This window comes from Sparus aurata, chromosome 16 (genome assembly GCF_900880675.1).
Source record: "Sparus aurata chromosome 16, fSpaAur1.1, whole genome shotgun sequence".
Lineage (NCBI taxonomy): Eukaryota > Metazoa > Chordata > Actinopteri > Spariformes > Sparidae > Sparus > Sparus aurata.
In genome coordinates, this window is record NC_044202.1 from 6,012,453 (window position 1) to 6,037,590 (window position 25,138).

At 41.0% G+C, this 25,138-nt stretch overlaps 4 protein-coding genes across 11 annotated transcripts; 2 read left to right on the plus strand and 2 right to left on the minus strand.

Annotated features, from left to right (window-relative positions):
- Positions 1-413: 413 nt before the first annotated feature.
- Positions 414-3,614, plus strand: ankrd66 (ankyrin repeat domain 66). 2 transcript variants are annotated; one of them, XM_030443301.1, is made up of 4 exons: positions 414-598; positions 2,096-2,324; positions 2,503-2,641; positions 2,926-3,614. In XM_030443301.1, exons 1-3 carry the CDS (start codon positions 430-432, stop codon positions 2,621-2,623), a joined length of 519 nt encoding a protein of 172 aa, XP_030299161.1. In that variant the 5' UTR covers positions 414-429; the 3' UTR covers positions 2,624-2,641; positions 2,926-3,614. The 2 variants fall into 2 exon arrangements, with proteins under 2 accessions (XP_030299161.1, XP_030299162.1); XM_030443302.1 differs by having other exon boundaries at positions 2,962-3,614.
- On the minus strand, positions 2,344-13,481 carry adgrf3a (adhesion G protein-coupled receptor F3a). Its single transcript, XM_030443300.1, has 18 exons — positions 12,763-13,481; positions 11,078-11,132; positions 10,960-10,972; positions 10,740-10,868; positions 10,485-10,637; positions 10,289-10,392; positions 10,115-10,173; positions 9,899-10,023; positions 9,084-9,293; positions 8,320-8,565; positions 8,099-8,230; positions 7,208-7,322; positions 6,909-6,987; positions 6,482-6,661; positions 4,269-5,612; positions 4,144-4,185; positions 3,093-3,128; positions 2,344-3,006 (listed from the first exon to the last, which is right to left on the minus strand). Exons 2-18 carry the CDS (start codon positions 11,123-11,125, stop codon positions 2,950-2,952), a joined length of 3,072 nt encoding a protein of 1,023 aa, XP_030299160.1. The 5' UTR covers positions 11,126-11,132; positions 12,763-13,481; the 3' UTR covers positions 2,344-2,949.
- An 819-nt stretch (positions 13,482-14,300) lies between these two features.
- Positions 14,301-21,782, minus strand: slc5a6b (solute carrier family 5 member 6). Of its 6 annotated transcripts, none has more exons than XM_030391432.1 (17): positions 21,710-21,782; positions 21,484-21,603; positions 19,349-19,814; positions 19,184-19,249; positions 18,887-18,938; positions 18,728-18,795; positions 18,292-18,446; positions 17,541-17,681; positions 17,262-17,391; positions 16,857-16,945; positions 16,530-16,642; positions 16,363-16,433; positions 16,192-16,278; positions 15,895-16,067; positions 15,706-15,812; positions 15,506-15,627; positions 14,301-14,917 (listed from the first exon to the last, which is right to left on the minus strand). In XM_030391432.1, the coding sequence occupies exons 3-17, from the start codon at positions 19,694-19,696 to the stop codon at positions 14,783-14,785; spliced, it is 1,857 nt and encodes a 618-aa protein (XP_030247292.1). In that variant the 5' UTR covers positions 19,697-19,814; positions 21,484-21,603; positions 21,710-21,782; the 3' UTR covers positions 14,301-14,782. The 6 variants fall into 6 exon arrangements, with proteins under 6 accessions (XP_030247292.1, XP_030247293.1, XP_030247294.1 ...); XM_030391433.1 differs by having other exon boundaries at positions 21,484-21,546; positions 21,717-21,765; XM_030391434.1 differs by having other exon boundaries at positions 21,484-21,546; positions 21,710-21,737.
- On the plus strand, positions 21,776-24,902 carry cenpo (centromere protein O). 2 transcript variants are annotated; one of them, XM_030391439.1, is made up of 6 exons: positions 21,776-21,931; positions 22,136-22,287; positions 23,201-23,357; positions 23,493-23,764; positions 24,069-24,228; positions 24,659-24,902. In XM_030391439.1, the coding sequence occupies exons 1-6, from the start codon at positions 21,910-21,912 to the stop codon at positions 24,766-24,768; spliced, it is 873 nt and encodes a 290-aa protein (XP_030247299.1). In that variant the 5' UTR covers positions 21,776-21,909; the 3' UTR covers positions 24,769-24,902. The 2 variants fall into 2 exon arrangements, with proteins under 2 accessions (XP_030247299.1, XP_030247297.1); XM_030391437.1 differs by having other exon boundaries at positions 21,797-21,934; positions 22,130-22,287.
- The last annotated feature ends 236 nt before the right edge of the window (positions 24,903-25,138 follow it).

A 25,138-nucleotide genomic window follows, 5' to 3' on the forward strand; every position in this document is an offset into this window, starting at 1 on the left:
GTACACATTTTTTTGGAACCGATTGCTTAATCTTCAGCTCTATGGTGAGATAAACGGTCAACAATCAGGTTTATTTATGTGGAAAGTTGTCTAGTTCAGGTATTTGTTTAATCTCAGATTTAACTGGCGTTAACCACAAAATCCTTGCAGTAACAAGCATCCAACAGTTCAAACAAAACAAGAAATTCGACGCACCGTTCCAGTTCCAAAAAGTGTAGCTTGACTTGCATTTAATTCTTCTATATTCACCCTTGGGCAATCTTTCAAAGGGGGGCACTTACTGGCAGCCTATAGAGCTGTTTTAAAAAAAAAAAACCTTGCAGAGACATGCCACTGAATAAACAAAGTTCTAGGTCCAAAAAGGGATTGTGTTCTGTCAGTGTGTTGCCAGAAAGTGCAGGTTTGCGCTTGGCTCAATCTTGTGTTGACATGCTGTTGCTAGGCAACCTTTGGCGCGACATGACGGAGTTGCACCAGGCAGCAGCTGCGGGGGATTTCGATCAAGTTGAGGAGATTCTAGTGCAAAACAAATGCAATCCCAATCAGAGGGACGTCGACTGGAGCTACAAGACGCCTCTCCACTGGGCAGCAGCTAAAGGTATCGAGTGGAAGCAGTGGAAATGTGTTGCATCGTGTTTTTTTTTTTTTCCTGATGACACCTACAGGTCTCAAATATCTGTTTTACACCTGAGGCCATGCAAATACTGCCAGGGGAATGAAAGTCGAGAGTATCATATTGCATGTTTTCCTGTTTCCTGCTATGGGGACTTTTTTTTTTTTTTTTTACATTTACTGTAGTTGTGTTCAAATATTTTCATGGTGCTGTTAATCTCAAGTTCCCAGGGTTCAGTGGGTCAACTTCAGATGTTTTCTGTCTGAACAGCGGGGCTCATACTAAAGGTATTCAGTTTGCATTGATGTAAAACAAGAAAACAAGCAGCTACTGGTCACACTGGAGAAGCTGGGAATGTTTGAGGTTTTTTTGCTTCACAGCCTCTATCAGTTATCGCATTTCTTGCCAAGAATTTTCTATCGATCAATAACAGGTAAATTGTTCAACCTCCAATGCTCTGTTGTTTACATGTGTTTAACGGATTGTGCTTTTAAAGGTCCAGTGTGTAAGATTTAGTAGCATCTAGCAGGTGACTCACTGAACATCCATCGTCTCACCCTGTAAATACCTTGGGCGCTAAAAAGGCACTCTGGAGTCAGTGAAAGTAGATTTAAGAAAAAAAAAAGGTTCATTGTATGGGAACAAAAACATGATTGTACATTTCAGGTGATTATACACTTATCAAGAGATAATTATGAATAATATATCCGGTTTCCCTCTTGAATTCCCTCATATCCTAAACATTCACCGTCAATTAGTAGCAGCCTTTTTAAGGAAATACTGAATTTATTGCTTTTTGTGATGTGTCCTCCATGCATCCTCTTGTTGCTGGTTCTTGTCGGTGCAAGATTTTCTTTTAGTTCACCAGATGGCAATGCATTCTTTAACCATCACCAGTTTCCCAAAGGATAAAATGATCATTCATTCATTATCTACCCACCTTCATGACGTTGGAAGGTCAGGTGATGTTTCGTAGTTCACAAAACAACCTGGACAACTCGTACATAACTGATGTAGATGGGGACTTGCTTTAAAAGGTAAAGAAATACAGCTCACGCGGCGTAGTCCAAGTTTCTGGAAGCCCTGAGAGGTCAAGCTCATTCACCCACTCCTGACGGGGCTCGCGCTAATGCTTGTAGCTTTGCAGCTGTGGTGAAGATTTTGGTTTAAAAAGGCTGCTAACAAGGTCTTATCTAATCGTTTAAGGAACTCCAGGCTTCAGGAGTTGTGGATTACTAAGGAAAACCTGTACGGAGCCATTTTATGCTTTTTTTTCCCCCCAGTTTGTTCACATTTTAAATGTCACCATCTACTTAAGTTGTTTAGGAGAATGCTGCAACTGCTCCAGAAATGTTTTGTGGACTACAAAACCTCACCTGATTTACCATCGACACGAGGGTGAGTAGAGAACGAGCTAATTTTAATCTGTGGGTGAATTTTATCCTTTAAAATGGGTGATTAAAATCACCCTTTTTTCTACAGGACACACGGAGACGGTCAGGATCCTCATTGAGCATGGAGCCAGGCCGAGCCTGAGGACGGAGCACGGATGGACGCCCGCACACTTTGCTGCAGAGTCGGGCCGGCTGGCTGTGCTGCGGCTGCTGCACTCCCTCCACGCGCCTATAGACAAGGAGGACTGCTGTGGAGACAAGCCAGCGCGCATAGCTGAAATATATGGACACCTGGACTGTGTTCGATTCCTGAAGAAGTATGAAATGAAGCCCAGATTTTCAATTCTTCAAACACTGGTTTTATTTTTATTCCATGAATCACACCAGCTAGATTATCACACTTCAATCGAACTATGCTTTTTATTACTATGATTATGATAAATGTTATTATTCAGCAGTTAAACAAATCAGTCGCTCTGGTTTTGTGTGTTGCAGAGCAGAAATTGAGTGCCAGGCCTATCGCAAGATGGCAGCCCAAAAAGGGATGTCAATGGACGACACCGACGAGGAGTGGCCGGAACAGGGCAAAGAAAATGAAAAAAACCAGGATCTCTGAAAAGCAACTTGCAGACAGGTGTGACATCCTTGTTACCCTTCTGTTGACTGTGCTTCTGTTGCATTTCAGTGCTTCAGTACTAATGAAAAACATCGAATACACAGCCTTGCTTGACATTAATATGAAGCTAATTTAAAGTTACAAAGCTCCCCAATTATGCCTTGTAAGAAACACAGACATCTACAAAACATTTCAACATTGTACAGTGGATTTGAACTGGTATCACAAATGATGAAGCAAAATAAACAACAAAGAAACAATCAAACCAGAATAAATGTAGCGTATTATATACACTGTTACAGGAGTGCACACGTTTGAGATGAGTTTCACTTCTTCAGAGCTGAGTCTAACTTCGTGGAGCTGTCTGCGATCGATGCTGGAGCCTGGAAGAGGAGAGGAGATGGATGCGTTACACTAATCAGCCCATGTGGTATTTTACATCTGAGTGGACCCAGTTTACTGCACTTACTCTGGAATTCAGACGGCTCACCAGTGCGTCACGGGTCTGTCAAAGTTGAATCAAAAACAATTTTAATGATATAATGTGGTTTATAACATTTTCAATCACGCAGTTGTTTAAAAAAATTCTAACACTCCCTGATTTTGGTGTGAAGTGACGACAGTGACCCCAAACATGTTTAGCTGGACTGTTGGAACAAGAGTTGGATAAGAAATCTGTAGCACTTCAACATCTGTTCATGATGTTTGACGTTAGCGGCTTAGCTTAGCATAAAGACTCGAAATGGACCACCACCTTTTAGGATCAGAAAATAAACATTTTTTTTTTTTTTTTTAATTTGAACATTAATGAGAGTATAATAAACAACGATTTGTGGTTTTGAAGAAGAAGTTATTTTCCAAACAATCTCTTGAGCAATGACTTCCTGTTAACCCACACATTTTTTGTGTCTAGACTGCAGTCTTCCTTCATGCAGTAATTAAGATTGGCCGCTGGTAGCTTCATATTAAATGGACAGGTATGAGAGTGTTACTGATCTTTTTGTTTTTACTTAATATTGCTCACCTAAACCCATCTATAAACGTGGCTGCAGTAACTTCTGATCTTCAGTATGGTTGATATCATTGCAGAACAGCGTTTTAAGGTCCAGTATGTAGGATTAAGGGATATTTGAGCATAGAAATGGAATTTAATAATCATTGTTGTGTTTTCATTAGCGTACCATCACCTGAAACTAAGAACTATGGGAGGGAGCAGGTCGTCTACATCAGAGTCAGCCATGTTGCTTGCTTCTACAGTAGCCCAGAGCGGACAAACTAAACACTGACTCTAGAGAGGTCCTTTTGCATGTCAGCCTCCAACGTAAAGGAGGGATATTGCATTCTGCAATCTCACCGCTAACTGCCACTAAATCCTAAACACTGGACCTTTAAGTATTCAGAATACTTTCTGCTGGCCTGTCACCAAATTGAAACGGTACTAAACAACATACTTCATCCAGCAATGCAAGATACATCGTGATCTAGGTTGGCATTATGTTTAACATATAAAACCACCTTACCAGTTTGTCCCCCAAGCACGTTGTCAACAAAATGAACAAACCCTGCAAATGAAATGGCAAAGGTCACTGAGCAAAAAATACTTTAACTGCTCCAGATGTTTAGTGGAAGGATATATTGACTATACCTGTAATCCGTTCAGCAGGGTAAAGATATAGTTGACCACGTAGGCTATGGGGCCAGCTGTGAGGTCAAGAAGCATCACAGCGAAGCCAAAGATCCAAGTCACACCGAAGACTGGGGTCAGGAAAATGACCGACCTCAGGACAGTCATGGAGGCCGTTTTTTCCTTGTCACGAGATGCCTCTACGACCTTAATGCGATCCACAAGCTTCAAGATTACCACCATCATGGAGAAAATGTTGATGAAAACAATTACACCAACTGGTAGGACAAATGTGTGGATGGACCCTACCCAGAGCCGAGTATAAACCAGCCAGCAGGTCTCTCTGGAGTAGTAATAGCCTTCAGCACCGCCCTGGTTGGCAAGAAACGTGATCGTAACAATAAGCAAAGGACACACGTAGCCCACGACTAATGCGAATTTCAGGTAGTTTTTCTTGCTCACGCTATGGAACGGGAAAACTGCTTGATGGAGAAGCGTGGCGCTCAGACAAAACATCCAGAAGAACATGGCCAGATAACAGAAATGCTTCAACACCACAACGGTCTTGCACCAGAGTGGTGAAATATCCTTTGGCCTGGAAGATGCTAAGAAACAGAGATCCGCAACTAGCAAACAGAGAGAAATGTTTACGTGGGCAGTGTGGCGTAAATACAAAGTGCTCGTCTTAACCACGGCGACCCAGACGGTCAGTTCTATGGCGAGGCTTAAAACGAGCGAGACGACTGATATAGCCAGTACGGCGTAGGTAACCTTGTCTATCCCAGGTATGTCCAAGGGAAACTTTGACATTAGAATGGCAAACGAGGACAAATGACGGCAAACACACACTCCCTCACCTTTCCATTCACATCCTGTTTCTGACCATCCTCTAGAGTTATTGTCCCATGCCACGCACTTTATCTCAACGTTGGGAGGCCTAGGCCTGTGCAATACGAAGTTAAGTGTAACCTCAACTTCATCTGATGGTTCCCTTTCAGTAGTTGTTGACACAATAATGCTGTTCGGCTCGAACTCCTTATCACTGTTTGGCAAGTACTTCTCCAGCTCTTTAAACCCGGCTGTTTTTACACTGCCTGGTTCTCGATCTTTGAGATCAACGGTGACACCAAACACCTTGTTGGTGCAATTTGTCCACTCTGAGCAGTTGTATGAGTCTACCTCTATGTTTTTCTTTTTCTTTTTCTGTTGAGGGATGTCTTGTATATCTGCCACCTGGATTATTCTCTCAACAGAGGAAAGATATCTCTCAGCCAATGATGAATTGTCTCCGTCATTGTGTGTTGAGTTTGCCCATGATTCACTTAGACTCCTGTCCAGCAAATTGCTCGATGAATTCAGGAAGGCCTGTAGAGAAGGAAGCTTGTTTCAATGACAGTTGATTGATGATGAAAAAGATTCATGGACACATAAAAAAATGTGTCTATTCGACAGTTGAGAATGAATATTAACTCCAAGTAATCATAATTGACATGTTGGAAGAACAAATTCAGTCATTGTCCATTCAGCCTCATGAGAAGTTTTGTTGTTCACAAAACAAAATTGAACAACGAAATTTCACCCGATTTTCCATCGGCATGAGGCTGAGTGGATAATGACTGAACTTTCTGAATGACTGAACATCCGATAAATCCTGGTTGATTTGACACCTGTGGTTGGTCACATATCTGCCTTCTTCTATCAGGGCTCGCTGAGAAGCTAAAATCACAGTGAAATAAGCATCGATAAGCATCCTGTTACGAATTACAAATACTTGCTTATCACATATATTGAAGTAAAATACAAAATGCTGCTATGAGAGTATTTAATTGAAATATGAGTAATTTGTAATTATAAAAATACAATTTGTATTTGTTGTATTTGTTTATACACAATCAGAATGAAATCAATATTTTGGTTTTATTAATGGAGAAACATCCAAATTAACTAATATATTTTTAATGATTATCTGGCCATCAACTGGCAAGGCCGCCGACTAACAAATTAAAGAAATTGCTTGGGAATGGCGAACTCCGCCACTTACAATGACAACTACTTTATAAGGAGGACATTGCTGAATTTAAATACAATTAATGGCTCGTGAAGAAAAAAAACGACCATATGGTTTGATTTCATAAAAATCTTAAGGGTTATAACATTAAATTATTGCATTTTTTTTGCCTCCATATTGACTGAAACCCATTAATAACATTCAGTAAACGTAGATAAACACTTACCTCTGCTGATGTTTTATTGGGCCTTAGTTGTTGCTTTTCACTCAAGGTTAAGAGCACTTGAACAGATGCATTCACATTGTAGAAAGTGTTGATAGTCTTTGATTTGTCAGTGACTTTTTCAAGATCCAAAAATACACGTGCAGCATTTTCATCAAGTGAGCCGAGTCCGATGTCAACAATCTGAAACAACAGTGATGGTGTATGGGTGATGATTAACTGTCAAAGTGTGATCCGGCTGCTATCGCTTCAGGATTTCATCTCCAAAAAGCTGAGGCACTGTGTAAAAACTAGAGAATTCCTGCTGTAAAATATTATTTTGAATATAAGCTTTAATGTGGTGCTTCATATTATGCTGCTATGAGTTGATTTGGTCTGAGTGACTTTTAAGTTATCATCCAAATTATGACCTTTTATTTTGAAGGCTTACCACTGCTTTTTCCAACACATCGTTCACTTTCCGGTTCACACACGATTCGACCGGATCCTTCCATTTCCCCTTGTCAGTGCTGAAACAGTTGGTCAGTTAACTGATTAGTGGGTCAACAGAGAGTTAGTCATCAACAAATACGATTACCAATAGAACTTTTCAGTCTTTTTTAAAGCAAAACCACCTAATAAACCAATAACAAATGCCTTTTTTAAGGCAATATATGGACCAAATGATTAATGAATTGATTGGAACAGTAATGAAGATCATTAATATTAATTAATTAATAGCAACTGTACCCTTTAATGCATTTTCTTTCTCTTATTCCAGCCGCATCCTTGCATTTTAACACTGCAGTGAATCCAGCTTTGGTGACTTCCCAATCACCTTCAGCCTTACAGAATTGATCTTTTTCTGTTTTAAAGAAAGAGGGAAGTAAGATATTATTTATCAGTTATTACATTTATTAACTAAAATAACTGTACAAAGTTAACTTTGGTGGAACAAGACTGTATTTTGAAATTCTAACTGCTGGATACCAAACGGTGTAAAGGTAGCACGGGGCAAAATCTCAATCTCATCGATTTATTCATGAATTTCGCAACCTAACCTGGTAGATATTCAGCCCAGTAGCCAGGATTAAATGTTGGAGGCTGACGTTTCTGAAAACCCCTGTTACATTCATATCACATCTGTTTGACCTCGCAGCAAGCCAGCGACGGCAGCTCGAGATGGTGTTTCCCCATTTGTAAGAGGGATACCAGCGAATATTTTTAAGGACGACATTTAGACGATGTCAAGCCGCATTTGTGGAGACAATAAAAGAGATGTTTGATGGGAAGTCAAGGTAGCAGTGACCAAAAGAGGTATTTTAAACTAAAACATAGTTTATTTCCTGAACCCCGACCCAAACCACAGGCACAGTGTTATCACGAGATGAAATAAAAAAAAAGTTACCTTAAGAAGTAAACTTGCGACATAAAGAAATGTAGAGATTCAGCACAGCCGTGGTTTGCAGCAGCATACATTTTTAATTTTTATTCTGGCGACTGGGACTGAATCATCATCATTGTGCACCTTCTGACATGAATTTTCAGCTTAAAGGAATACACATTCTAAGGACACTGTATTTTATACGATTGTCCATTTGAGGGAAATTGAGGAATGTTGGACGAAAGCTATAAACATACCGTTTATAATGTTGATATCAATTGAAGAATTTCTCGTTTGATTGCACCGGTTCACAAAGGTGCATCTTACTTGAGGCTTCTTCTCGGCTGACTTACAGTTAATAAATGTCTCAACTGCATAAATGTTTCCCTCTGCAAAGATCACACATGCACGTTATGTATTTTCACAACAAGTTTGCAAGAGGATTCACTGAATGAATGGAGAAAGAAAATGTTCTTACCAGTTTTTTCTCTCAGATCTGCTGAAATGCCTTGTTTGGTCCAGGTCACGTTGTATGTTTCATTGCTGCTCTTTATCTGACATTCGACTCGTAAATTCAATAGATCTTTGTCCTTTTCGCAGTGTGGAAAACTTGGAATCGATGTGATTTTAATGTTTGGCAGGAGGCAAACGTCCATTACAGCGCTGGCTTTGTGAATTATCCTGGATTCATTTGATTTCTGTTGGTAGAAACATGTGTACTCCCCTAAGAAATAGGAAAACAGAGTTAAAGCCACTACATGTATGTTAATGTGGGATTTTATCTGTACTTTGGTAAAAGTTTCGATGCACTTCTTGAGTATTTTCATTTTATGATGACTTAATTCAAGTGAGGCATTAAGCAGCTTTTAATGTTACAGCTGCTCCAGTTTGAGCTAATATTACCAATTTCATATTCTATCGGATAGTTTAATGTATAGCGATGCGTCGTGTTTTATTTTTTTGATCATATGTTTTGTATCTGAAGCCCTGAAGATATCATCAAAACATTCATGCAGCCAGCTTGGTGGCAGATTTTGGATGTGTTACCACATAATGATGTGTAAAATCAGCTCACAATTTAAAGCTACCAAGTAACTTGTAACTAAAGCTCTCAGATAAATGTAGTGGAGTAAAAAATATAACATTTACTAGCGGAGTTGAAGTGTAAAGCGAGACAAAACAAGTACCTCAAAATTAGGTTAATGTTCTGAAATGTAAATAGAGAGGCTGAAACAGATGTACCTGCCCAGAGTTCTGATATTTTCTTAAGTTCAGCAACAGTCTCATCTGGTGACAAAGTCGCATCTGAGCCAGTCGATATGGTAAACAGTTCCTTGTCTCTGAGCAGCTGCCACACTGGTTTGCCTCCCAGCGCCTCATTTACTGAGCATGTGAGGGTGTGCTTGCTTTCGTAAAGCACAGGGTTGGTTGGCATCGTTAAACGTACAACACCTGCAAAAGAATATGTGTTGAATTAGTAAAGAAAAACAAGGAGAAAACAACATCCAGGTTGGTCAATTTGTGTGTCGCTGTGAGCGTGACACTGCTAATATGTGGATGCAATCTTCACCACCTTAGTTGTTGGAGAACAAGTAAGAATTTTGACCCAATCGTTACCATTCAGAGTTACCGCTACCTTCTGCTAACCGTAGCTGCTCTTAGTTAGCTCAGTTAGCAGTGCAGCTAGCGGTTCAGACTGGTCAGCTTTGGATCAGGACGGGCCTGGGTTCACCCAGTAGCATGCTAACTTTTCATTTGAAATACTAACATGCTGCCTCTTTGAAGAACAGAACAAATGTCCTTAATAGGCTGCATCCCAAATTCCTTTTTATTTACACAGCAACGCCAGATGTCATCACTCAGCGGAATTTAGCGAGTTCACCCGCGTCTTACGTTTTTACATCAGAGCCGAGCCGAGCTGCTAAAGACCAGCATCTACTTGCAGAATCAATAGAGCCGGGTGTAAATGCACACTCCCATTGCACACAAAAGCCCGATCTTAGCGGGTTTAAGTGGGAATATTGACCCGTGGAAAAGGGGTTAATAGATTTGTTTACCTGATGTCTCCAAAATAAGACACCCTTGCAATTTAGCGGCCAGTTCATTGGATTTTTCAACCAGAACCTTGGGACTGAGATCGTAAGCAACGGTCATTTCAAAAGTTGCGATGACGCTTCCAAGCCTTCCGGTGAAGAGGAAAAACACAGATATCAGTCATATTTTGAAAAGAAGAGAAAAGAATAGCAAATATTTTTAGTTATTATACAAAGTACCTGTAACTGCTGATTGTCAAGCTGACAAATCCACTTATAGTGCTGTACACTTTTTTCATCTGAAAGGTAACAACTCTTCATGAATGTACACGCAGCAGTATATTAATGGCAAATACACTATTCCTGATCTGATAAAGGTACTTGAGGAATGTGCTGCTTATTCGTTGTTTTTACCTCTTCTAACAGTTTGTTATTACAGGCCTTAAACTCTGGAGTGGTCTTTTCATTCAGACAGTTAGAATATGTTGATGGCACAGAAATGGTCCCGGTGACAGTAGCTGCGAAGAAAAAATGTTGTCAGCTCTTCGAACACTCGCATGCACACAGTGAATATGCCGATGCAAACACAGTCCACAACGCATCCAAATACCTGTAGTGTTTGCAACACACATGAGAGGAGAGGTTTTTGTGAAGGTACATTTCCCGTCGCCACAACATTTCTGTTTAGATTCACAAAGTGTATCGCTCCATCGGTACCGAGGCTCGCAGGAACACTCGTTGCTGTCCGAGATGTTCTCACAAGCTGATCAGAAACAAAAGCAGAACAATTTGACTTCATGAGGATCATTTTTGCTAATCAGAATCAGCCAGGACATTCAGTTTTTGACATTTTAAATGAGTTTACCTGTTGTCTTTTGAAGGTCGTCAACATGCACGTTGGTGTCATTCACAAAAGGTCTCAGTAAGTCAGTGATGTTCCCGATTGCACTTTCCTCTATTAGTAGTTTGACATAATACATTTGCGTTGAGTTCTCTGAAACATTGAAAACAGACAGACAGGTGTTAGATGACGAGCGTCACGCTGAACTTGCTCAATTTGAAACTCAAAATACAAATCATTTTACCGACTCCAGCAGCCTGTGAAAGAGGAGAAAATAACTTGATCAAAAATCAAAAGCAATTCAATGCTGTGGTTTTCAATTTCATGATCTAATAATGGGTGATCTTATCTTACTGACATACCTGAGAAATGTTAAGCCCCAAGATGTAAATCAGTATGAAGAGCCACATCCTGCTCCTGGAAATAACATAAGAAGTCATTTGCTTTGGTTTGTGCTCAACATAAGCTTGTTCACTGAATGGTAACGATATGTGAGCATCGCTTCATGTAGGCCTGTTGGCTGAATGTGGCCCTTTAACAACCTCCTTTTATCAGTTGTTAGAAGGTAGACTGGCCAGGCGTCCCCCGTTATGTTTCCCCGTGTCCCGCATATTGAGACGATGTTCACATTTTGACTGGCTGCTACAGTTTCAAAAATCAAACCACTGAATGCAGGACAGACGTTTTTTCGACACGCGGTCCCTCACTAAACTCTGGTTTTAATCCAGTGGTGACCCCACCCACTCTGAATGGCTCCAAGCTCTTTCAAAGACTTCTTCTCTTGAGAGATTAATATACCAAATGAACAGGAAAATAGACTCCTTGGTGGAAATTTAAGCCCCTCTTTTAACGGAGATGAGGGAAAGTTACATTATTACATCCATATAATCTAAATCAGGCCCGCAGTGCTCCATGTTCGACTGGCGGGGCGGCTTTAGGACGAGGGAATGGGAGAAAATAGTCTCCATTTAGGCATCTTCTGTGTATTCAGAGGTGTATTTGTATACGCTTACAGGATATTTGTGTTGGTGTATCGACATGTATAACTCTATCTGCTGTATGGACATCAGTAGTATTGTTATGGTTTTGTTGTTATCTTAATCTAACTTTGTAAAATGTTATTTTTCTAAAGTTATTTTCTCTTATTCTCATTATTATTCAATTCATCGATTGTCTTTATTTATCTTTATCGTTTATGTCGTTGGTTTTGGTCTCATGTGTCCGTCAACATCCTCCGGTGAGCTGTACAGTATAACTCAGTTTACTGTAACAATAAAATTCGTAATACCTTTTTTTTTTTTTTTTAAATTAGCATACATCTCAGTTTCTCACAAAAACATATTATCTGTCACAGCAGTTGGAATAAATCGGATGGAACAATTGAGCTGAAAAAATGTAAAATGTATTAAATTTCTATTTAAAGGGTTTTGCCATTTGTCTTTCTGTTGATTCTTCACCTTTACATATTGCGCTGCTCAGATTCCCCTGCCGTGTTTTCAATTTCATCAACAACAGAAGTTCAGTTGAACGATTAAATTATTAAAACATACATTTCAAATGGTGGATTTGCCACTTTATGAGCAGTTTGACCCAAAAAATTAACCAACAAGTTCACCAAAATTTTTTAAATTCAGTTAATATCTTCTCACCATCATACCAACAGAAGTGCTTGGTTGATTTTTATGTTGTCTACTTCCGCTGTTTAGGAGAATGCTGCAACACTGTTTTGCGAGCTACGCAACTTCACCTGGCTTTCCATCGGCATTGGCGGTCAGAGCATTATGACTGAATTTTAATATTTGTATGAAATAATCCTTTAAGCCCTATTCAGATCAGGCTAAATGGCCTTTCGGATGAGGCTTATGATTGGTCTGAATTCCTGAAAATAAAAATAAATAAATAAAAAAGGAATATAATGCTCGGAGAAATTTAGAAGTGTATCATATATTGTGACAGCTTGTGTGTATAAAACATAAAATATGTGTTTAGTTGGAAAATATGACATGTGTATTAATGAAATATAATCAAAAAAAAAAGATCAGCTCACCTGTTTTGCTCAGTCTGTATCAGTGAACCATCACAGCAGTGACTCTGTTGTAAGAAGAACCTCTCTGTGCCTGTGAAACGACGGCCGCTCACTGATGCAGCTCTTCCTGCAGCAGCAGCTTAGAAAGCAGCAATAAACAGCACACAGCAGTTTATCAGCAGTAGCTGCAAAGGTTTTCTGAGGACATGCAAAGCTTAAGGAAACAGTGATGTTAGGTTCATTTGACTGTCAAATACGGAGACGACACGTCGTTTGTGTCAAGGTGTATAACATTTCTGGTGTCACATAATCAAATCAGGCTTGTTTGATCAAAAATGTGCAACATGTTGATTCCTCAGTGATCTCTACATACAGTCGCTATACTGTATGGTGAAGACCTTATCTCATTATCTCATTTTCATAAAGTTGGGAGATTTGTGAGTGACTAAAGAGTCAAAAGGAAAAAACTGCTGTGGCTGAAGAGTCATGACTTTAGGTCCTCTAGTGTTGGAAGAATTCAGATGTTTGACTTAAGGAGAGACACGACAGATTCATGGGGTTAAAAAAAACAAACTATTTGTTGCAATTAAATGCATTAATTGCACTTTTATACATCAGTGGATCTCTCTCCTGCACCTACAGACAGCAACAGTACCCTCTTCAAATATGTAAATGAGACAATCCAATTAAATATGCACTAAAACAAAGACCTGAATATGTATCTGGATGTTTTCTTTCCGTTAGCGTAAAACGTGACATGTAATGGATACACAGAGGTGTTAAATATCAAAACTGAGCGATGCGTGAAAACAGTTTGCATCTGTCGCGTCTCTACTGAGTCACGGCCCAGCCAGTGGACCATCACTTTGTCAGATAACAAAATATAATTTGAATTGCGCCGTAAATCACACACATGATGTTTGAAACCTTGTGTATATCTGTTTATCAGCTTGTCCTCAAAACTGACCAACTCTTGTTTTAGCTAAAAAAAAAATTTCTTTTCTTCTGTGCCGAGGTGAAGCTTATGTTGGTGTCGCTAAACAGTACTTTACTTCCTTTATAATCATCTTTTAACCTGACACACGTTATGTGTAATTCATGGCACAATTAAGACTAGATCATAAAATATATTTCTCTTGACTCTGACACCAATACATTTCTGTTCCTGAAATATGTAATTATTATGAAATAATGTCCCCTGGGGCACATCAGATCAGGTCAGGACGTCGCTTCGTTGCACAGAAATACCTCCTCAGTCTAAGTATGTTAGCATTTTTAGCCAAAGTGTTAAAACAAAAGCACTGTCTCTACCCGTGTGATGTTATTTACATCATCCCTGCCAGACATAATCCTGGGACTTATCATGGGTTTGGTGACCTGCGTGTTTGTGTTGCCTACACTTCCTGTAATGCAACTCCACAGCAAATCTCATTAAACGCTCCCCATCTGGTCAACTCCAACATTTCTCATTAAACTCCAGACCTTGAGTGTCAGATGACCAAGTGTGAAAATGATTCAGCTGAATTATTATTAGTAGAGTAAATCCTTTACAATGCAAATGTTTATCTACAAAATCTTTAATCCTTCTTATAAAAAGAGTTTCTTTCTGCGTTTCAGCTGCAGTACAGACAAAATGTACTCATACATTCTCCAAAAGTCGTCTCGCACACAGCAGCAGTTAACCGTACCCAAATACACATTTTCACATGCATTTACATAACTGTAAATGTAAATTCATTTAAAGTTGTTGTAAACGGCATCCAGTAATTCTCATAAAACAATGTAGTGCAGTTTTCTTTACATGATTCTGTGATCACGCACCTGAAGTTGACATGAATATATTGAACTGAAACAGGCTCAGCTGCACTCAAGTCTCTGAAAACTGTAGTAAAACGTTGTTTGCTGCAGCGTTCGGCAGTGCAAATTCAAACTACCTTCACAATGCAAAGGCAACAACCCCAGAAACTAAAATGCATTCAGTGGAGGTGCCTCGCGTGAAGACTCTTTAACCGTTCGTCCGGCCAGACGCGCGACAGCGACGTCACACGGCCGTCTCGCACTCCAAAAAACGAGGAAGAAAAGCGTCTGTCTCTTCCTGTGACTGTCCGTCCTCTTGTGACAAACCCAGTCCGTTGCTTTCTTTGTGGTGAGGAGGTTGCCTTTGTTGTGCTGACAGCTGTAAGAATGAGTGAAAGATCATTAAAAAAAGGTAAATATATATATATAAGCTAGCTTGTGAGATAGCCTTCATATATCCCCGGTTTTTTTTAATCTTTGAATGAAAAATATCATATTTTTACGGACTAACAATTTGGTCATTCAGTTTGTTCACAAAATGCAAATGAAGTTATGAAGAAAAGTTATGATTAAAATAACTAAATCTTAATATTAAATGTTAAAAAAGTTATTTAAAACGGTTACAAGTAAGGAAGGTTGGGCGGTTTAAGATCACGCAGGTTTTCAGAATCAGAATACTTTATTAATCCCAGCGAGGAAATTGTTTTTGTTCCAGATGCTCCATGCAAAGTGGAAATAGAAATACAGCATGAATGGAAACAAGAGATAAAGATAAGAGGATATAAATAAAAAAAGTAAAGTAGACAATGAAATAAAATAATAAAGTAGACAATAAAGTAAGAGTTTTTAAAGATATTTCAGTGGAAACTCAAAACTCGCATGGTGCACAAAGAAATGTCGGGGAATCCCAAAAGTTATTAGGAAAAACAAGCAGCTTTACAATCCGTGGAGCCGCTCTGCTACGTACCGTCTGTACCTGAGGAGTCACACCGCAGAGCTTCTTTTTGTGACGCTCAGGTAGAAAACAGAGCAGTTTCCCCAACAGGGGATAGACAGTTCCTGGCGTCACATCTTCCGCTTTCATAGGGCCTAAAATATACAGAGTTTAAAAGAATGTATAGATAAACAAAGAAACGTTCTGCACTACGTGTCTGAGAGCTCGCCCACCTGTGAGGAAGCTGATGATCAGGCCGATTAGAATGACTGTGGAGCAGTTGAATGCACTGTACCACATGTAGGACAATGAATAGAACCTCTTCAGTCCAGAAGGTCGACTAGAGAGGAAGAAAGACATCAAAACTCAGAAAATGACCACAGTAGGAAAACACGCCACGCCGTGTTGTGCGCGTCTGATACCTCAGAGTGACGTTGCCGAGTGCAGTCTGGATGGCCGTGGTCGTGTTGTCCGACAGCAGGACGACTCCACAGGCGGGCAGCAGCGATTTCGTGCCGGAGCTTCGAGTGACGATGCTCCCGATGCCGACCCAGAAAGCCACAGCCAGGCCGGCCCCGAGACCTGCTAACGCTCCCTGGAGACAACAGGACGACAAAAAACTTAACAGATACAGGTGAAGTCATATCGCAAGTTTTCTTTATTGTTACATGTCTCATGACTAACTCTGGGACAGATCTCGCTGACGAGGTTTAACTTACAGTGGAGTTGGCCCAAGGGAAGAATATCCCGAGACAAAAAAGACCGAGAATCGGACCGCCGACCATCCCGAAGATTTTCAAAGCCACCTGGAGTTCAAACATATGAACAGTTAGCGCAGCTTCGGTGAGGAATGTTGGTTATTATCTGATCATTAAAGCTGGGAGCTTAACCTGCAGAACCGAATCGCCCATTAGATGGGTGAGATAGGCCATGGCCAGACACAGCAGCCCGTAGGACATCGCTTAAAGAAGAAAACACAAAAAGTTACAGAACAACCGCGTCGTTATCGCGCAGCTTTGTATCGTGCATTGCCGGGTTTGAACCTCAGGGAGCTTACCTAATGCTTTGGACAGCAGGGTCGCTCTCGCCTCCGTCATGGCGGGGAAGTGTGGCTTGATGAGGTCTTCCATCGTCACGGTGGCCAAAGAGTTGAAAGCAGAAGAGATGGTGCTGTGCAAGATAAAGGCAAAAAAAAACAAAAAAACATTAACAACGTCTTCAAAACTCAGCATACTACCAAACATGACGGCATTCTATCCATAACTTCAACTTTTATCCAACAATGATGGTGTTTTATGTCATAATTTTCTCCTTCGCTCTGGACTGGAAGGGTTTTAAAGACAAAAAAAAACAAATCAAGGGGTCGCTGGGGAATGTTCTGTACCTGAGCGCTGCGCTGAATAAACACGCAATGAACAGTCCGGGTAGTCCAGGTAGACCTTGCAGCATGTCCATCACAAAGGAAATCACCATCTGCGGAAAACACCGGCGAGTTTGTTTTGCATGAACGATAACATACAAATCTGACAATGTACTGTCGGGGCAGCAGCACATTTACATAATGAGCCCAATGTGCCAGAAGGTCTGACAGAAAAATATGTAAATGTTCTAATAGCGCCTCTGCTTCCTGTTATGTGCGTGTGCTCGGAGGCTTCTTTTCAGGAACTTAACTTTCATCACTCCTACGCGTCTCTTTGAGATCAAGGAAGCAGTGAAAGCTAGAAAAGAGGAAACGCCGTTTCCCAAAACATGGTGCAGACGTTTCGGCCGATGGCACACTGAAACTCACAGCGTCCCTTGAAGCGGTGCCCAGTTTGCTGGAGTGATCTTCTCCGCAGTAGCACGCGAACATGACCAGTCCCATCACACAGCTCAGAGCCAGAGCCAGCTGCAGGGAAGGAAACACCATGTAGCAAGACCTGCGGAGAGGTGGGAGTGGAGCGAAAGTGTCACTTATTACTGTGGTGACGGCCAAAACCACGCGCACATTAATAGATGAGGTGTAAAAATTTGAAAATAAAAGCGATATATATCTGTCAGTATCGAGCTTTTAATGCTTTCTGTGTACCTGACGGCGTCTTTCTCTGTGCGCGCGCTGAGATATCTTTGGACCTGAGCCTGGTTCACGCCATACAGGGACAGCATGAGGAAGACCCCGCCGACCCCCAGAGTCCAGAAGGTGTGTCTCTCTGTAGGGTCCGGGTTCAGGCTGAACCCAAAGAGAGAGAATACAGATGATACTTCAGAACAAACCTCCACGACAGCAGATTTATAATCACTGTTATCTGAGGTGTAACAAACAAAAAACCTGCGCTTTAAAGCATCTGAAGCAAAGAAACCCGCAGGATTCTAGTCACAACACAAAATATAGAATCTGCTTTAAGTGGCTTATTCCTCCTTGCTTGAAATGCTAAAACAAAGAGAAATTAGCCGTTGCGTCTTTAATGATTGCAAAATAAAGCCACATGCTTCTTGATGCTGATGCTGGTGAAAGGTTGAACAGTGAACTTAGAGTAGGAATGTCGAGCGCTGCGTGAGGAGAAATTTAGCGAAAATGCGTGAAACCAATTATGTAAAAACACTACAATTCACCACTTTTAGGAGAAGACGGGAAACGGTACACGTGCGTGTTCAGAGCAGAAGCATACATCAATCATTGTATTCCTCTGGCGGGAAGTTGACTCAAGGACTAAAATCCTCATGAAAGCGGGAGAAAATCTGCTTTTTTCTGCGAGTTGCTATTTACACAGCCAATCCCCGCCGAGAACTGGTTAAACAACGACGCGTTTGCGCGCACACTTCCCCGCCGACGGACTCACTCGAGAGCAGAGATGCGGTTTCCCTCCCACACTTTCCTCCAGACCTCAGACACTCCTCCAGTCTTCTGCACTCCCACCACGATGACAGCCAGCTGCCCTGCAAACATCACGAGGGTCTGAAACACGTCCGTCCAGATGACGGCCTTCAGACCCCCCTGTCGAGAACAGCAAAGACACGTGGGAATCACTGCGATGCACGCCGATATATTCTGTTTCTCCAATATCTGTCTCATTGAACACTCAACCGTCACACTTACACTTTAACTTAATGCATGTTTAATCCTCTAAAATCATCGATTCATTCACAAGACATTTTGTCTGAGAGGAAACATACCGTATTTCAGTTTTGACTAAGTAAAGTGTAATTCTATAGTGTTTCGGGGGAAACCTGTTCCAAGTTCAAAGACAAACTGCCGTATGATTTATAATAACTCACTATTGTTGTGTATAAGGTGCACACGAGTCCAGTGGCCAGCACTGTTCCCCATAACTCAAATCCGGTAACTGAAAGAAAACACAGACACACACACTGAACCGCAGATCTCACATTTTTGAAAATGACGCAGTCAGAGGAAAACATGTGAACTTATCTTACCTGCGTTAAGAGCAAAGGCTGGAGTGTACACGCAAACGCCCATATAGATCACCTGGAGCAGAGAAACAGACAAAGACAAAGATTACAATTATTTTAGCGTGACAAAGGCAGCAACTCCTGTCTGCGAATGATGAATTAATACATTATTCTGACAAATATCCTGCAGTTTTTTGTGTCTCTGATCAATCAAACACGATATAATCAAATAGCGAGCTTTAGAGGAGATGGTGGGCAGATTTAGTCATGAAGCTGTGCAGTCGACTTCACGCACGGGTGAGGTTTCCGTGTTGCACCCACCATCTGAAAGATGAAGGTCAAAGTTCCACAGATGCGCACTGGTTTGCTGAAGCGCAGCTCAAGATACTGTGAAACCAAACGACAACAGAGCTGCGGGTCAGGCAGGATAAACAACATAAATATCAAATCCAGGTTAACCGCGACAATAAAACTGCTTCCTCGTACCTGATAAGCGCTGGAGAGCCGCAGCCTGTACAATATTGGAATGAAAACATGGGCGGGAATGAGGAGGCCCAGAATGTAGGCGCAGCCGATGAACCAGTACTGAGTGCCGTGAGTGTAGATTTCTGCCGGCACCCCGATGATCGCCACGGCGGACTGGAATGAGGCGATGAGCGACAGCGAAACGGGGAGACATTTCATGCTCCTGTCTGCCATCAAGAACTCCTGTGTGGTGCGCTGACGGCCCCCTGAGAGCGCGTGGTACAGCCCGATGCCCAAAGAGGCGGCGAGCAGGACCCCAAATATCACAAAGTCTACAACAGTGAAGAGCTTCTGGTCGGACGGGTCCATCCTGATTGTCTTTAAGCCTCGGCTGCAGTCGGAGAAGATTTGGTTCTCCTGCAGTCGCACAGTCAGACGGGTGGGAAGCGTCTTTGTCCACACCCATCAGTCAGAGGAGTCCAACGGCCTTGAAGTGGAATACACTGATTAAATGTCTGTGTGCGTGTGTGTGAGAAAGCGCACTTTGCTGACATTCAGCTGCAATAATCTGGAGCTTGCACTCTTTTTATCACCAAGAAATCAGTTTGTTGACAGGTAGCGTGGTATGCACACTCCTCATTCCCCAGATTCCCCTCACAGCTTTTTTTGTTCCTCCTCAAACAGACAGACGGGAGCAGAAACGACTGCCGTGACCTAAACTGAAGTGTTTGCCGCAGCCTGTGGAAACAAACCGAGGTCAAACAACCCCTGTGTCAACTTTCCCCTGGTTGTGCTGTTCCAAAAATACTGACTGCTGGTTTGGTGAGGGGAGGAGCTGCTCTGCTACTCTGCCACCTGCTGACTTCATGTGTATTACAACACGCAGCCACAACACTCTCTGAGGGCTTTGAAGGTCAAAAGCAGAAAAGATAGAAATAACTAAGAGAGGAAACATTACTTTGAAATCCATGTTACTGTTGTTTGTCTTTGCCCACATACTGTTATTTACAATTATTTTATTTAACCTATATCTAACCAGAAAGTCAGATTCTGGTTAAATTGTTAGATGATTAGAGGCTAGTTCAATCACTTCGAGAGATTAGAATCTATTTTCAGAGCTGAAACAAGTAGTTTATCAAGGAATTGACAAAAACTTTGCTTGCAACTATTTTGACAACCACATAATTTAAGTTTCTTGTCATTTTTCACGCATAGATGTCAAACTTTTTCTGGTTTCAGTCGCTCAGATGCGAGGATTGTCCGGTTTTCTTTGTCTTGCCCGATAATAAGCACATAATCTTTGTGTTTTGAACTGACGCATCACGTTCAACTCAAACAACTTCTGATCAGATGTCTTAATTTGTTTTCTTATATATCAAATACACAGGGTTTAATTAAGAAAATACTCTGCAAAGTAACCAATAATGATGATAATCCTGATAACAATAATGTATTATAACATTCCCTCAAACTAGGGCTGCAAATCATGATAATTCTCACTATTGTTTATTATGACCATTATTTTCTCAATTAACCCAACAACTGTGGTCCTCAAACTGGTCTTTTAAATGTCAGAAAATAGTGTAAATCCCTTTGCCATTTCTTGAGTCCAATTTGACACATTTAAATGCATTGTTTTGTCTGAATAACAGCCCAAAACGTCAATGTAATCAGTTTAAAGTGATAGAAAACAAAGAAAACAAGCAATTCCTCATATTTGAGAAGCCAGAGAATGATCTGCATTTCTACTTGAAAAACAACTCAAATTAATCTCCTGTCAACATACTTGTTTATCAATTATTAACCCAGACATAATCATAGGAGACAGCACACAATAATGTCCCTTTAAACTCACAGTTAGGTACCACAGGAAGGAATAATGCAGGAGGTGACTTACCTCACTTGCAGACACTGCTGTTGTAACTTCTTTTTTTATCTTTGATAGCCATAAATAACTAATAGTGCTACTCCTCAGCTGATTCAAATGTGGAATGTGTGGGAAATAAAGCCACACTACACTTAGTGACCCTTAAATCTCGACCTGGAGCTGCTTAACCTCATTGAATGTGAGGAAATATGAACAGAGATAAAAACAAACCACATGTGTAAGAATGCAGTGCAGTGGCAACGACATAAACAAACGGAGACATACTCACCTTTACGCGCATGCACCGTGGATATCCGGGTGAGGCTCACTGTCAGTAGTACCATGCTGCTTACTGAGACATTCAAGAGTGCCACGTTAGTTAAAACTACCTGTTTGAATGTCTTTATGGCTAAAAACAAGAACAGAATATGTTAAAATAGGCTCATTGTGTGGACAGTACAATATTTATATTTTTGGTTCCCTTGCTGTGTTCAGAAAGCATTAAGTTTACCCACCACTTACCTAATCTCACGCCTCACGCTCCATGAGATCACAGATTGTTTTGAATTCGCTTCCGGGTTTGACGCATGGGCGGGGCACAACGTGATGACGCAAGAGCCGCCGAATTCAAAACATCCGCAGCTTGTAGCGGGTGTTTTCACCGGAGAAGCTTCATCATTTCACACACCATAAAGAAGAAAAAGACGTGCTAAACATGGCAGGGGCGTCTGCGACAGGTAACTCGGACTGTTGAAAGCTAGCGTGCTAATGCTCCTTAGCTTACTTCGATTGTATTCACTGCTCGCTAGCTAGCTTGTTAAGGAGTTTTATTGTGGTGCTCGTTAGCTAAAGCTAGCTAGCGCTAACGGTTTTTGAGCGTCATTTTCACAACTTCCACTTCTGTCTTCGGAGCGTTAAGGCGAGTATTTGCTCATCTGCAGGTGTTTTGAGTCAGCTGAGTCTGCTGGAAGTTAAAGCGAGAAGCCGCAAAACTCAACCTCAGCAGCAGAGTCGTGTGAAGGAGCTGAAGGCTAAAGTTGAAGCGCTGAGGGCCCAGAGAGACCAGCTGAAGGCAGAGATCGAGACACACAAGGTGGGATGACTTGATGATCACAGCAGGGTTTGAATGAATGTGAGCTGACACTGTTCAGTTATAAATGTGATGACATTTCGTTGTGACCAAGGAGGACATGTCTCCTTTTGTTGGTGACAGGATGTGATGACAAACAATCTTTGTTTACTTTAAGAAAACAGCTGCTGATATCCTCTTTGTTGTCAGATTATCAGGTAATTACACTTAGCTTAAACTAATGCATTTTGTACAGCTGCTTTACCTTTATCTTCTGGTGGAATGCAACTAAGTTACATTTACCCCAAGTAATTTACTTAAGTACAATTTTGAGGTACTTTTACTTCACTTGAGTGTTTCCATTTTCTGCTACTTTATACTCCAGTTCCCCAAATTGTGGAGGCAAACATTGTCATTTTTATTCCACTACTTTTATTTAATAATCTTAGTCACTAGTTATTTGAGCCAAAGTGATACATTTTTGGATTACTTTATTTTAACTGCAATACATATAAGAGGTAAACCAATTGTCTGTGCCTGTAATCAGCATTTCTCCATTTATCATAATCTTTGATTTTTGTTTCTGATTGGAGATAAAAATAGATTCATTTTTAAATGCACTGCAGTACTCTGGCTCTGACGCAGCATTCCTTTTCTCTGTAAGTGTTCACCCCGCTGTGTTCTTGGTGTCCACGACACTATCTGATGTCACGAGTAACAGCCAGTAAGCACTGAATAATCTGAATTTGCAAAGTAGCTTAAGTTGTCAAATATATGGAGTGAAAGTGTTAATTTGCAGAAACTGGAAATAGTCAAGCACAGAACCCCAAAAGTATGAATAAGTTCCATCACAAGTCATTCTCAACTCTTTTATTACAGTTATTACATTAGAAATGTGTTATATTACTCTGTGGCTGATTACACCATCCTGCCGCAGCATCTCCAGAAACTGAGAGCATCTTTGGACAAACAGTCGACAAATGAAGAAGAAGAGGAGGAAGAAATGGAGCAAGACTCGGAGCACTCACAACTACTGCAACTGATGGCCAGGCATACACAACTGGAAGACCTTCTGTATGCTCATCACACCATTGGTACTCACTACAAGTTGCTTAATTACTTTGTCTTTGTTTGTGTCATTCACACAGTTGCAGTTTTGACAGTGAGATGTTGTCATTAATCCAGTTTTATAATATGTCTCGCTATTTTTTCTTCACTGATGTCACCAGGCGGGTACGACGTCATAAAGACTCGTCAAGGTAAAGGAGTGTGCGTGTCTCTGGCGACCGCCTACGACGGTGTCTTCTTAGAAACCTACAACCTGGAGATAGACCTAAAGCCGACGCTGAGGATCAGTCGCCACAACGTTCCCCCGTTTATTCCCTTGAACAGCCTGGCTGAGCAGAACAACCTGCAGACAAACATAAGAACTTTTCTGGACACGCTCAGCCGACATCTCAACGCCTTTGCAGCCCGAAAGCAGCAACTGGAGCTTGTGAAGGTGCCAGTTTGTTATTTTTGCTTTTATTTTTCAGTTAATAATTATATTATGTCAACTCAGATATGTCAACTTTGGCTCTGAGAAATTATTATGGCCATTACCTTACTTTGTCTAACCTTTTATAGACTAAAAAAATGATAGCTTCGTCCTTTAAGCACACCAAAATTGTTGTCCTGTTTATTTGGAAAGTGATTTTTGCACCTTTCTGAAAAACTAATCTGTGAACAAAGAAAGGAAAACGTCATTTGTCTAAGCAAAATATTGTAGAATAACACGCCGACCCTCTCCTCCTGCTTGTTTACAGGAACTCCATAAGTCTGTGCAAGTGATGGAGAGTAACGTGTTGTGTTCAATACTGGTGTTGATGTTCAACGTGCCCAAACAGAAGACGGCTGTTCTCTGCACGCTGGACTACTCTGACCACACCAGAAGTCTTCCCACACGAGTCCACTTTGAATCTGAAGGTAGGAATTTTTTTATACCTCAGGAGTTTCCTGACTCTAATTGACGGCTATATAAAGATGGACAACCCAGCTCCATTTCCTCCCACTGTACAAAAATGTTTCCAAAATATCCCCGATGTGTGTGCTGCAATCTTGTGTTTGTGACGTCATGACCCATACATCTGCCACAGTTGCACTTGAAACCTGCTTTTAATAGACTAAACACATCATCTATGAAAACAAGAAATTGAATAGAATAAATGCAGGATGAAAATAATCACTGCAGCCCTGTTAAATAAGTTTGTTCTCAATAATAAAATAATAGACAAATATATGGAGACATACAGGAAAGTTATGCATGGAAAGATTTAAAAAAAGCAAGTCTGAACAGGAAATCACCAACTTTACATTTTCAAATGTGCCTTAACTTTGAATATGAACTTGTTTGCAGACGAGAAGCTTCCTGATTCTCCAGAGTGGAAGAAAAACTGCAGCCTGCTAAAGGAGACTCCTGTGCACAAAGCTTTGATCACCATGAAGAAGATGGGGAATATTGTGTAATTCATTCAGAAATAATGACATTTTGTACATATATTTTCATTAAAATGTCATTCTAAATGTTTTTTTATTAACACTGTTAAATGTTTCCTCTTGGTGTTACAACTGTTGAGTTATTAAACTGAGTTAAAAGCAAACTTTTGAGTTTCTCTATGGAGGTTCCACGTGTAGCTGCATGTTGCTTTTGTCCCTTAGCTTCTCTATAAACGCCGTCACCCTCTTGTGTAAAGCTTCCCTCTGCAGCTGTCTCAGCCTCTCCAGTTCCTCTCGGGCTTTCTGCTGTTGCCTGGCCAGCTCTTTTTCTGAGATTGAGTCAATTGTTGCAATGTTTTTCATCTGCATGAGGGACAGTCTGCTCTGGATGTTGCCCGTG

What these genes read in the sequence shown, in the direction of transcription:
- ankrd66 (XM_030443301.1), top strand. Translation starts at nt 430, where the DNA reads ATGCTGTTGCTAGGCAACCTTTGGCGCGACATGACGGAGTTGCACCAG. An exon ending in CCACTGGGCAGCAGCTAAAG is followed by an intron (nt 599 to 2,095) that starts GTATCGAGTGGA and finishes TTTTTTCTACAG; the next exon opens with GACACACGGAGACGGTCAGG. An exon ending in TGTGTTCGATTCCTGAAGAA is followed by an intron (nt 2,325 to 2,502) that starts GTATGAAATGAA and finishes TGTGTGTTGCAG; the next exon opens with AGCAGAAATTGAGTGCCAGG.
- adgrf3a (XM_030443300.1), bottom strand. Translation starts at nt 11,125, where the DNA reads ATGTGGCTCTTCATACTGATTTACATCTTGGGGCTTAACATTTCTCAG. An exon ending in ATAACAAACTGTTAGAAGAG is followed by an intron (nt 10,174 to 10,288) that starts GTAAAAACAACG and finishes GTTACCTTTCAG; the next exon opens with ATGAAAAAAGTGTACAGCAC. An exon ending in CGTGCTTGGGGGACAAACTG is followed by an intron (nt 3,129 to 4,143) that starts GTAAGGTGGTTT and finishes CAACTTTGACAG; the next exon opens with ACCCGTGACGCACTGGTGAG.
- slc5a6b (XM_030391432.1), bottom strand. Translation starts at nt 19,696, where the DNA reads ATGGACCCGTCCGACCAGAAGCTCTTCACTGTTGTAGACTTTGTGATA. An exon ending in AGCCTTTGCTCTTAACGCAG is followed by an intron (nt 18,796 to 18,886) that starts GTAAGATAAGTT and finishes GTTTTCTTTCAG; the next exon opens with TTACCGGATTTGAGTTATGG. An exon ending in TTATTCAGCGCAGCGCTCAG is followed by an intron (nt 16,643 to 16,856) that starts GTACAGAACATT and finishes TATCTTGCACAG; the next exon opens with CACCATCTCTTCTGCTTTCA.
- cenpo (XM_030391437.1), top strand. Translation starts at nt 21,910, where the DNA reads ATGGCAGGGGCGTCTGCGACAGGTA. An exon ending in AGCAACTGGAGCTTGTGAAG is followed by an intron (nt 23,765 to 24,068) that starts GTGCCAGTTTGT and finishes GCTTGTTTACAG; the next exon opens with GAACTCCATAAGTCTGTGCA. An exon ending in AGTCCACTTTGAATCTGAAG is followed by an intron (nt 24,229 to 24,658) that starts GTAGGAATTTTT and finishes ACTTGTTTGCAG; the next exon opens with ACGAGAAGCTTCCTGATTCT.